This window comes from Nerophis ophidion, linkage group LG02, assembly GCF_033978795.1.
Source record: "Nerophis ophidion isolate RoL-2023_Sa linkage group LG02, RoL_Noph_v1.0, whole genome shotgun sequence".
Lineage (NCBI taxonomy): Eukaryota > Metazoa > Chordata > Actinopteri > Syngnathiformes > Syngnathidae > Nerophis > Nerophis ophidion.
Window position 1 is genome coordinate 71263428 of NC_084612.1, and position 12654 is coordinate 71276081.

At 39.7% G+C, this 12654-nt stretch overlaps 1 protein-coding gene across 3 annotated transcripts in view; it reads right to left on the reverse strand.

The window, feature by feature from the left end:
• The window catches only part of slc12a5a (solute carrier family 12 member 5a), a 223447-nt gene that overhangs the window by 108890 nt on the left and 101903 nt on the right, over positions 1-12654 (reverse strand). For all 3 annotated transcript variants that reach the window (XM_061889886.1, XM_061889895.1, XM_061889876.1), the window contains exon 2: positions 145-245. In XM_061889886.1, coding sequence (XP_061745870.1) covers positions 145-245 — 101 coding nt within the window. The remainder of the gene's footprint in view (positions 1-144; positions 246-12654) is intronic.

Here is a 12654-nt window from a genome sequence, read left to right on the forward strand (position 1 = left end):
GTGAGATTAGCTTGTGCATTAACCCCATGCTCCTGTGCGCCCTTCACACAGTTGTTGACCACATCGATCTGCTTAAACTGGGAGAACGAGCACATTCTGCTTTTTTTTTTATTTTTTTTTTACGGGGGTAGCGAAGGTGCGTACCTCGAAGAGGGCCATGTGCTTGCCGTCGTACTGCTGGCTCTTCTCTGCCGCTGCATCGCTGCTGTTGATGAAGGGGCTGCTCTCCTTGGGGTTATTGTCACCTGCAAAGACAACGTTTGGAGCGTTTATGCTGCGTTCAAAATTGGCAGGTGGGCTCAAAGGTGATCATTAAAAGAAAACAAAAAAGTGGACTCTGGTGCAGTTCAGGTTGACTCGTGAATGCCAAATGGACAAAAGACACAGGCCGCTTTTTAAAAATGTCAGTAAAACAAATGTGCAGAAATCCTTGTTTGGGCGTCCCCAGACAGATAGTCTTCCCAAGGATGGATTTTTTTTCCAAATTTTTTTTTTTGTTTGCATCATGACTAGGTAAGGTTGTTTGCATTGGGTCATATAAGTGGATGCTACTCACAAGTTGAGAATGTTTTGAGTGTCAGGAGACGCCTGCGTCCGATCACACAGGGGCGTGGCTAAAAAAAAACATGTCTTTTGTGACGAGTGCTTTGGAAAAAAAGTGTATAATAATACAACTTTACACTTTCCTCGGGCACTGTTCCCCTAGCATTCAAAAAAGCGGTTATTCATCCTCTTCTTAAAAGACCTAACCTCGATCCTGACCTCATGGTAAACTACCGACCGGTGTCTCACCTTCCCTTTATTTCAAAAATCCTCGAAAAAATTGTTGCGGAGCAGTTAAATGAACACTTAGCGTCTAACAATCTATGTGAAACCTTTCAATCCGGTTTCAGGGCAAATCACTCCACGGAGACAGCCCTCGCAAAAATGACTAATGATCTATTGCTAACGATGGATTCTGATGCGTCATCTATGTTGCTGCTCCTCGATCTTAGCGCTGCTTTCGATACCGTCGATCATAATATTTTATTAGAGCGTATCAAAACACGAATTGGTATGTCAGACTTAGCCCTGTCTTGGTTTAACTCTTATCTTACTGATAGGATGCAGTGTGTCTCCCATAACAATGTGACCTCTTACTACGTTAAGGTAACGTGTGGCGTTCACCAGGGTTCGGTCCTTGGCCCTGCACTCTTCAGCATCTACATGCTGCCGCTAGGTGACATCATACGCAAATACGGTGTTACTGTAACGTATTATTTTCGGGTCTCCCCATGTCTAGCATTAAAAGATTACAGTTGGTACAAAATGCGGCTGCTAGACTTTTGACAAGAACAAGAAAGTTTGATCACATTACGCCTGTACTGGCTCACCTGCACTGGCTTCCTGTGCACTTAAGATGTGACTTTAAGGTTTTACTACTTACGTATAAAATACTACACGGTCCAGCTCCATCCTATCTTGCCGATTGTATTGTACCATATGTCGCGGCAAGAAATCTGCGTTCAAAAGACTCCGGCTTATTAGTGATTCCTAGAGCCCAAAAAAAGTCTGCGGGCTATAGAGCGTTTTCCGTTCGGGCTCCAGTACTCTGGAATGCCATCCCGGTAACAGTTCGAGATGCCACCTCAGTAGAAGCATTTAAGTCTCACCTTAAAACTCATCTGTATACTCTAGCCTTTAAATAAACCTCCTTTTTAGACCAGTTGATCTGCCGCTTCTTTTCTTTTTTCTCCTATGTCCCCCCCTCCCTTGTGGAGGGGGTCCGGTCCGATGACCATGGATGAAGTACTGGCTGTCCAGAGTCGAGACCCAGGATGGGCCGCTCGTCGGGACCCAGGATGGACCGCTCGCCTGTGTATCGGTTGGGGACATCTCTACGCTGCTGATCCGCCTCCGCTTGGGATGGTTTCATGTGGACGGGACTCTCGCTGCTGTCTGGGATCCGCTTTGAACTGAACTCTCGCGGCTGTGTTGGAGCCACTATGGACTGAACTTTCACAGTATCATGTTAGACTCGCTCGACATCCATTGCTTTCGGTCCCCTAGAGGGGGGGGGGGGGGGTTGCCCACATCTGAGATCCTCTCCAAGGTTTCTCATAGTCAGCATTGTCACTGGCGTCCCGCTGGATGAGTAATTCTCCCTGCCCACTGGGTGTGAGTTTTCCTTACCCTTTTGTGGGTTCTTCCGAGGATGTTGTAATCGTAATGATTTGTGCAGTCCTTTGAGACATTTGTGATTTGGGGCTATATAAATAAACATTGATTGATTGATTGAAGGTGTCCCAGGTCACCTAGGGAGGCGTTCGGGTGTCATCCAGACCAGACGCCCGAACCACCTCATCTGGCTCCTCTCCATGTGGAGGTTAAATGTCCATTCATCCATTTCAATCTTCATTTAAATGTGAAAAGGCACATCACTCTTTAAATATTGTGGCTTCACCACTTTGCCGATCTTTTTGTGCATATTCTTGAAGCAAATTCTACATTCGTCGAGCGTAAAAACATCGATACTACATTAGTGTCGGCCAATAGAGGATATCAAACCAATCAAAGTGCGTTGTTCAGCATCACTACATAGGATTAAAGAAGTGTAGAGGTGACTAAAGGGTGTTATCAGGCCAAACCAAAGCATCTTTTGTTACAGTTTTGGCCCAAAACCAGAGCACTGAACCTTGGACTTTCACAGAAAATGCTCCAAAAGGTGGGCGAGTTGAACACAGAATAGACTGGCCGTCGCCGTAAAGTGGCCACAGTTGGACTTTTACGGGGAAAAACGAGCGCGACTAATGAAGTGTGCACTCACAATATGGCCGGTGTTACATTTTCCATATGTCCACTGAGGAAGACAAGCTGCAACATCTCAATCAGACTCTAAACGGCAGACAGGATTACAACTTGTCCACACGTTCATATGTTTTGTACTGTACATGTAGACATATTTACTGTATATGTTTGTAGACATATTTACTGTATGTCTGCAGTCCTATTTACTGTATATGTCTATCTGTAAACATATATATGGTATATGTCTGTCTGAGGACATATGAAGTCTATATTTATGTAGACATATTTACTGTATATATATGTCTGTAGACAGATGCACTAAATATTTCTCTGATATTATTTTTTTGGAGTTCATCGGTACATTTTTAGGGAGATAACAAAGATTCTTAAATATATACATTCATACATATATGTATACGTACATATATGTATCCATACATACATACATACATATACATGGATACATACATGTATGTATGTATCCATGTATGTATGTATACATACATACATACATATGTATACATACATACATACATACATATGTATACATACATACATACATATAAATATATGTATACATACATACAAATATATATGTATACAAACAAACAAATATATATGTATACATACATACATACATATAAATATATGTATACATACATACAAATATATATGTATACAAACAAACAAATATATATGTATACATACATACATACATACATATATATATATATACACACACACACACATATATATATAACACATATATACGGAGGTATCTATATATATATATACAAACATATATACATATACATATGCATACATACATACATATACTGTATATACATACATACATATGTATATATATGTATGTATATTCATATATGTATGTACATATGTATATTTGTATATATATATATATAAAGCTACAAACAAATGTATACATACAAATATACATACATATGTACATATACAAATATACATTTCTTTGTATCCATCTATATATATATATACAAATATACATACATATGTATACATATACAGATATACATATATACATGCATACATATATACACACACATCCACATACATGCATACACACATATGTATGCATGTATGTATTTATGTGTATATATGTACACACACACGCACGCACACACGCACACACACACACACACACACACACACACACACACACACACACACACACACACACACACACACACACACACACACACACACACACACACACACACACACACACACACACACACACACACACACACACACACACACACAATTGATATATAATTAATAACTAATATAATTGCATATTAAGGGTATATACATGTATGTGAAAATTCAACTTCTACCTTGTTTACTTCCATGACGACCTCCTTCAAGTTTTTTAATCAATCAAAAATATCCAGCAGCTAAAATGTGGCAAACATGGATAAGTGTGAATCAGTGTTTTGCATTTTTCCCCACAATGCATTGTAGTGGATTTACATGGATGTAATTTTGCATGTTTTTTTTCAGTGAGCAAGTTGTGTTATGTGTGACCGAGTGTGTTGAAATTTTGTGTCCGTAGAAGTTTTGGGTTTTTTTGGCGCCATAATTTGGAAAGGTTGTTTGGATTGGGTCATATAACTAAATGTTCTGCTGTGTAAAGCTACTATCACAATTAATGGTTATTGGTCTAATTTATCCACATTGTCCCCAAAATGGTAGCAAATTTTCAGCAATTAAACTGTCAGATATTTACAATTTGAAACACCAGATTCCTTATCCAACTCGAGATTTTTCGCGGGCCACACTGAAGACGCTGGCAGGCCACACTTGACCTGTGAGTCGTAGTTTGGACAGTACTGCCCTGAACTACTCCACCTTTTTGTACCATTTTTTCCCAAATATGAATAACCAATAAAGAACTGAATCATTAAACCGAATCAAAAGTGGAATCAGAACCCGGAAAAATCGTTTCCATTCCCATCCCTCTTTGATGAGCAGGACTTGTGAAGGCATTCCACACGCTCCCACACCTCATCTTTCATGGCGGCCAAAAAGTGTGAAAGATCTAACTAATTCCCTTCCTTGGTTACGGGTTTCTAAAATGGCTCAAAACAAAACAACACGCTCACACGAATCGTTCACTTAAAAGAGCTGTTCAAAAGATTGACTCGTTCACCAATGTCACATCTTTGGAAGCACGCCTTTATCGCCTTGTTTTGTGAGGAAGTCAGTGAGAAGGAAAAAAATTGAAGAGACAGACAGGAAGAAGGGAAAGAGGAAGGAAGGAAGGAAGGAGGGAAGGGAGAGAGATGGCTGCAAGTGAGCAATGAAGTGATGACAGAAAGAATAAAGGAAACAAGGAGGGAAGTGAGCTCAAAGAAAGGGATAAGAGGAAATGAGAGGGTATGGATGAGGGAGTATGGAATAAGAAGAAAGGAAGGCAGGAAGGATGGACGTTCAAATTAGAACAAGGAAAAGATTAAGAGGGAAAGAAACAATAGAGTGAATGAGGAAGGAAGAAAAAAGGAAGGCAATGGACAAAGGAAGTCCGAAGGAGAGATGTTAGTATAAGGAAAGGAAAGGAAGAAGGTGCTGAGAGGAGAAGGAAAGCAGATGAGGCAGGAAGGAACGAAGGAAGGAAAGAAGGAAGGGATGAATGAAGAAAAGAAGGGAGGGAGGGAGGAGGGAAGTTAGAAAGGAAGGAAGTAAGGGAGGAAGGAAAGAAAGGAGGGAGGGAGGAAAGAAGGAAGGGAGGGAGGAATAAAAGAAGGAAAGACGGAAGGAAAGAAGGACGATTTGGTGGAAAAATGAGCGAGGAAAGGAAAGAAGTGAGTTAAAAAGACAAATGAGAGACTAACAAAGAAGGAAAAGAAATGGATGAAAAACTTGAAAGTAGAAAAAAAGAGGAAGGACTTTGAAGCAAGGGAGGAAGGCAAGAAATAAGGAAGGAAGGGAGGGAGAAATAAAAAAAGGAAAGAACGAAGGAAGATTTAGTTGAAAATGAGCAAGGAAAGGAAAGAAGTGAGTTACAAGACAGATGAGAGACTAAGAAAGAAGAAAAAGAAATGGATGAAAAACTTGAAAGTAAAAAAAAAAAGGAAGGACTTTGAAGTAAGGGAGGAAGGCAAGAAGGAAGGAAGGCAAAAAAGAATAAAGGAAGATAGGAAGACAGAGAGGAAGGAATGAAGGAAGGATGGAAGGAAAAAGACAGAAGGAAAGAGACAAATAAAAGAGAAAAAGAAAGAAAGAAAGAAAGAAAGAAAGAAAGAAAGAAAGAGAGAAAGGAAGAAAGGCAAGAAGGAAGACAATGGACAAAGGAAGCCAGAAGGAGAGAAGTCAGTATGAGGAAAGGAAAAAAAGAAGGTGGTGAGAGGAAAAGGAAAGCAGATGAGGCAGGAAGGAACACAGGAAGGAAAGAAAGAAAGGAAGAAAGAAGAAAGGAAGAAAAGAAAAGAAACAAATGGAGGGAAGAAGGAAGTTTAAAAGGAAGGAAGGAAGGTAAAAAAGAAAGGAGGGATGGAGGAAAGAAGGAAGGCAAGGAGGAAGGAAGAAAAGAAGGAAAGAAGGAAGGAAGGAAAGAAGGAACTTTTAGTTTGTAAATGAGTGAGGAAAGGAAAGAAGTAAGTTAAAAAGACAAATGAAAGACTAAGAAAGAAGTAAAGAAGAAAGAAATGGATGAAAAAGTTGAAAGTACAAAAATAAGGAAGGAATTGGAAGGAAGGAAGGAAGGCAGGAAGGAAGGAAGGAAGGAAAGAAAAAATGAAGGGAACAAGGCAGACAGGAAGGAAGGAAAGAGGGAAGGAAGGACAAAAGGAAGGAAGAAAGAAAGGAAGGAAGGTAAAAAGAAAAGAGGAAAAGAAGGAAGGAAGGAATGAAGAAGGAAGGAAGTCAAAAAGACAAACAAGAGACTTAATAAAGACAGAAAGAAGAAATAAATGGTTGAAAAAGTTGAAAGTAGAAAAAGAAGGAAGGCAGTAAGGAAGGAATGAAGGCAGTAAGGAAGGCAGGAAGGAAGAAAGGAAGGATCTTCCAGAAGGTTTGAGTTTTATGAAGAAGACAAGATGGCGGCTGACAAGCAGGTGTTGTTACATCCTGGCGGCCAGCGTGTCCTCGGACTGGAGGAGACAACAGACTGCAGTCCCTCTGGTTCTCAGTGTTGGCCAGAGTGCCGCAAGACCTCGCTTATTTTTAGCGCCGACATGACGGCGGCGGCCATGTGGCGTGAGGTGAGGGCACGGCGAGCGACGGAGATGAGCGAAGACGGTGATATCCATGCAAGCAATCATACAACACCTGTGAGATGACAGGGGACAAAGATGGCCGACATGACGAGAGTGTGATTAAATTATGCAAATGAGGCCTGCAAAATGCATGAAAGTAAAACTAACAACACTTCAGACAGCAAAAAAATATTATTTTATTATTGTTGAGCAATACACCCTCTTACTACAAGTGGTGCATTTCTGGCTGCCACACACACACACACACACACACACACACACACACACACACACACACACACACACACACACACACACACACACACACACACACACACATAGATATGTATATATAAATAATATATGGCGTCTATGTAATTAATATATATTATATTATTATTATATATACATTTTATATGTATATATTATACATATATTTACATATACATATATATCTAATATATATACATATACAGATACATATATTTGTACACATATATATATATATATATATATATATATATATATATATGTGTGTGAAGAGGCAGAGCCGAGAGTCCGACAGAGAGGCAAAGCACGCTGGCGGCAAGGAGGCGGGGATGGCGAGCGAGCGGCGAGGCGGGGCGTGCAGGGAGCGACGCCACATTCGAGGTAAGGTGCGTGGATCGCGCACCTGGAACGATTAATGAATCCTCTCGCACTTTTTAAAAGGGCGGCAGCTGTGAACGTCGGGGAGAGAGGTGGAGAGACAACAACAAAACAAGACGAAGCGTATGCAACCCGGAAGAGAGCGAGAGCGAGAGGCAGACGACGCAGGCGACTGAAAAGCAACCTGAAAGAGACTTTTCTTTTTGCAAAATAAACGAAGTCTAAACTGCTCAAAGCCATGTCTTTCCTTGTTGGTCCCTGGAACCCGCACGACAGTGTGAGTCGTTCACAATATACATATTTAAAAAAATAATATATATATATGTATATCTATATATACATGTATATCTAATATATAAAGTTCTCATAGTCATCATTGTCACCGACGTCCCACTGGGTGTGAGTTTTCCTTGCCCTTATGTGGGCCTACCGAGGATGTCGTAGTGGTTTGTGTTGTGGTTTGTGCAGCCCTTTTAGACACTAGTGATTTAGGGCTATATAAGTAAACATTGATTGATTGATAGATACATATATATATATATATATATATATATATATATATATATATATATATATATATATATGGAGTTTATGTAATTAATATTTATTACATTATTAATATATCCATCCATCCATTTTCTACCGCTTATTCCCTTTGGAGTGGCAGGGGCGTTGGTGCCTATCTCAGCTACAATTGAGCGGATATATAAATTATATATGGATATATATATATATATATCCATATATATATATATATATATATATATATATATATATATATATATATATATATATATATATATATAGATGGATAGATATATACATATACAATACATATATACATATACAGATATATACATACATATATACATGCATACAGGATATACTGTACACATACATATACGTTTATATATACATATACATATATACATACGTACTGTATATACACAGTATGTATGTATATATACACATATATATATACATACATACATATATCCACACACACACACACACACGCACACGCACACGCACACGCACACGCACACGCACACGCACACACACACACACACACACACACACACACACACACACACACACACACACACACACACACACATTTTTATGCTACTAATTAACAATGCATCGTTACCTAGACCACTGCTTTGTACCTGGCTACTGTGCTATTAGTGCTTTCTTTACAGATCAAGCAAACCAAAACAAGAATGCTTCAAAAAGAAGATCAAGGGCCCAACTAAAAGATTTTAAAAACAGAGCACAGACAACATTTTACTAATGCAGCGAAAAATGAATATTTGCACTTCTCTTCACTCTCCAACAATTAAACACACATATGACAGACAGAACCTTTCAGGAAACATGATATTTCAAGAAAAAAATCCGATTATAAATGCGTAATATATTACGCCTATACTGATAACAAACCACTTCTGGCACTTCACAGGTGTGCTTGAATCTCATCGAGAGAAAGCCAAGAGTGTAAAAAAGCAGTAATCAAAGCAAAGAAAGGCTATTTGAAAAGAACTAAATACACCTGTGTTCATTCATAGTTTTGATGCCTTCAGAGACAATCTACAATGTAAATAAAATAATAATAATAATAGATTTTACTTGTAAAAAGCACTTTACATTGAGTAAACAACCTTAAAGTGCTACAGTGTATTAAAAAAAAAAGATATTAAAAATAAATACAAATAACAACTAGAACAGCCTAAAAGCTAGAGCTAGTATGCACATATCTGAAAAAAATAAAACAAAAAGGCTTTTTTAAAAGAATGGGTTTTAAGCCTTTTTTAAAAGCATCCACAGTCTGTGGTGCCCTCAGGTGGTCAGGGAAAGAGTTCCACAGACTTGAAGCGGCGGAACAGATAGCTCAGTCTCCCATTGTGCGTAGCTTTGTCCTCGAATGTTGAAGGAGGTTAGCCTGTCCGTAGCGGATTGGGGATTTGGGGTGGAGTAGTTTTTTTTTAGGTAGATTGGGGCATTTCCATGGAGGTACTGGTGGGTTAGTAAGGGGACTTTGTATTCAATCCTGAGTGGAACATGAAAGCCAGTGAAGGGATTTGAGAGTTGGTGTCATATGATCATATTTCCGCACTGTCATCAGGATCCTAGCAGAACTACTCTGTATGTATTGCAGGTTCTGGATGTTCTTGCTGGGGATCCCGACTAGAAGTGTGTTGCAGTAGTCTAGCCTGGAGGAGACAAAGGCTAGACTACGGCCTACTACTGTTTTCATGACTAAAAAGTCATGAAAACAAAGAAAACTCATTGAATTTATGTATCATAAAAATCTATGGTATAATGAAGGCAATAATGCAATTTTTGTGGTCCCCTTAATTTAGAAAACTATTCAAAAGTATCGACGTAGAATTTGGTACGGTAGCAATATACTGGTATCTGGACAACTGTAGTACAGTTGCACTAGGGCTGGGCGATATACTCAATATATCGCGGATAGTCTCTGTGCGATATAGAAAATGACTATATTGTGATATTCGAGTATACGTTCTCACGCAGTTGCTTTTAGCTGCGGGAATTACGCTACAGACTCTTCCCACTCTTTCTTGTCTCTCCTTTAGTTCACAAGAAAAACAGCGGGGGCCCATCGTCAAGCGGGAAGATGTCGAACAGACAACCGCAATTTGTCAATTGTGGGGCAAAAGCGTTGCTACGAAAAGTAGCACTACTGCTAATATGTAGCATCATTTGAAAAGTCACCCGCGAGAGAATGAGGAGTGGTTACTCCGCATGTCAACATCTCCGTTCGGTGCCACACCAACAAAATGCCGAGTCAACCATTTCCACATCAACACCGTATGTGTGATGATCCGCTACTCGTCAAACTCGTTTCGCCAAATAATTAGCATGTGCCTAGAATTTCCGCCGGGTCAAACTCGTCACGTCACGAGTGACACTTCCCCTGTCATCATTTTCAAAATGGAGGATGCTGATTTCAATAATTTGAAATCGCATAAAGGGAAGAAGATGGCAAGCAAGCTAGCGGCTAAAGTCCAGACGCAGTCAGCAGTGCTTTAGCTACCATATTTCCTTGAATTGCCGCCAGGTATGTAGTATGCGCCTGCCTAGAATTACTGCCGGGTCAAACTTGTTTCGCAAAATAATTAGCGCATGCTTAACATTACCGCCGGCTCAGGATTAACGCCGGGTCAAACTCGTTTCGCAAAATAATATTTTTATTAGCGGATGTCTAGAATTTCCGCCGGGTCAAACTCGTTTCGCAAAATAATTAGCATAAGCCTAAAATTTCCCCCGGGTCAAACTCGTCACGTCACGAGTGACACTTCACCTGTCATCATTTTCAAAACGGAGGAGGCTGATTTCAATCATTTGAAATAGCTTAAAGGGAAGAAGATTAAGAGCTATTCAGTAGGATTTAAGGTCCAAGCTATTGAATATGCTAAAAAGAACAGTAAGCAGCTATGTTTTATTAATATACCGTAGCTGCGTGTGTCAAAAATGAGTCATTAAATGACTCCCGCCTCCTGGTGGTAGAGGGCGCTAGCAATCCTTCTTGCGACTACTCGGCTGCAGAAGAAGTGACAACAAGCAGCAAGAGTGAGCAGTGATCGTTTATTTTTTCCTCTCTCTTGCACTTTTAACATGGGGGATTACATATCTAAAATAAAACAGTTTTCTAAACTGGACTTTCAATCGAAGCAGGAAGTAATAAAGGAAGATCTCCATCGAGACAGAGAGACTTTTAAAACTGAAGAAAGATAAGGAAGACTTCTATAAACAAGTTATCGATGCTTTTGATCAGAAGGAGCTGTGCATGGACTTCATTTATAAGTAAAGGTAAGACCATAATACGTTTTTTTTTTTTTTAATTAAATGTGCATTTCATGATGGTATCCTTACATCACACTCAAATTTATAAGCGCAGGCCTAAATTTACTGCATACCTTTGGTAAGCGCCAGAGTGAGAAGAGGTTTTAAAATAATTAGCGCATGCTTTCCTTTACCGCATTCCTCTGGTAAACGACGGAGTGAGAAGAGGTTTTAAATTAATTAGCACCCCGGCGGCAATTCAAGGAAATACGGTATATATCGTGTATTGTGACATGGCCTAAAAATATCGAGATATTTAAAAAAAAAAGGCCATTTCGCCCAGCCCTAAGTTGAACACATAGTATTAGGATCTTAGTAAATCCGGCCCGAAGAGTCATGTGTTTTGTAGCTACACACATCTACACACAATGTTTGGACAGAAGTGTACCGTTGTTTTTGTCCGTAGAGGTGCCTTTGTTGGTTGTCATTGTGGTGGCGCAGTGTTAAGAGAGTGTTTACGATCTCCCGGGCAAGGAGCCAAAGTAGATCACAGCGTCCCCAACGCACCATCCACTCTATCCCCAGGTTCACTTCCACCAAAAACCTCGTCCAAGGAAAGTGCTGACAGTGCAATGTCACTTTGTCACTCACATTTTTTGGGGGGTATGGTCATATTTTTACGGTCCAAATGCTGTGCAAGGCAAAGTGTTTGAATTTATGAACAAGCTGCGATCAGAAAGTGTCAGTCATTAGAATGTTTGCCCACTTTCCTCACTTGGTCAGTTCACAGCCTCCTTGTCTTTGGACAAAGCCTCCAAGGGGAAGTCATTGAGGAGTATTTGAATTTGTGTTATCGACCGGCGACGTGCGACCGTGAGGAGGGTGAGGATTTTTAACGCCATGGTTATTGTTGTGTTTTTTAGGCAGTGCTTCTTATTTACATTCTGACAGGAACTTCTTGTGCAAATATACCTAAGGTGTCTGATAAAATTAGTGGATTTCAATTGTTGATCATTATCATCCATGTTCTATTGTTTGTCCCTCTAAGGCAGGGGTCGGGAACCTTTTTGGCTGAGAGAGCCAAGAAGCCAAATATTTGAAAATGTATTTCTGTAAGAGCCATATAATATTTTTTTTAACACTGAACACAACAAAACGCGTGCATTTTTAAGAAAGA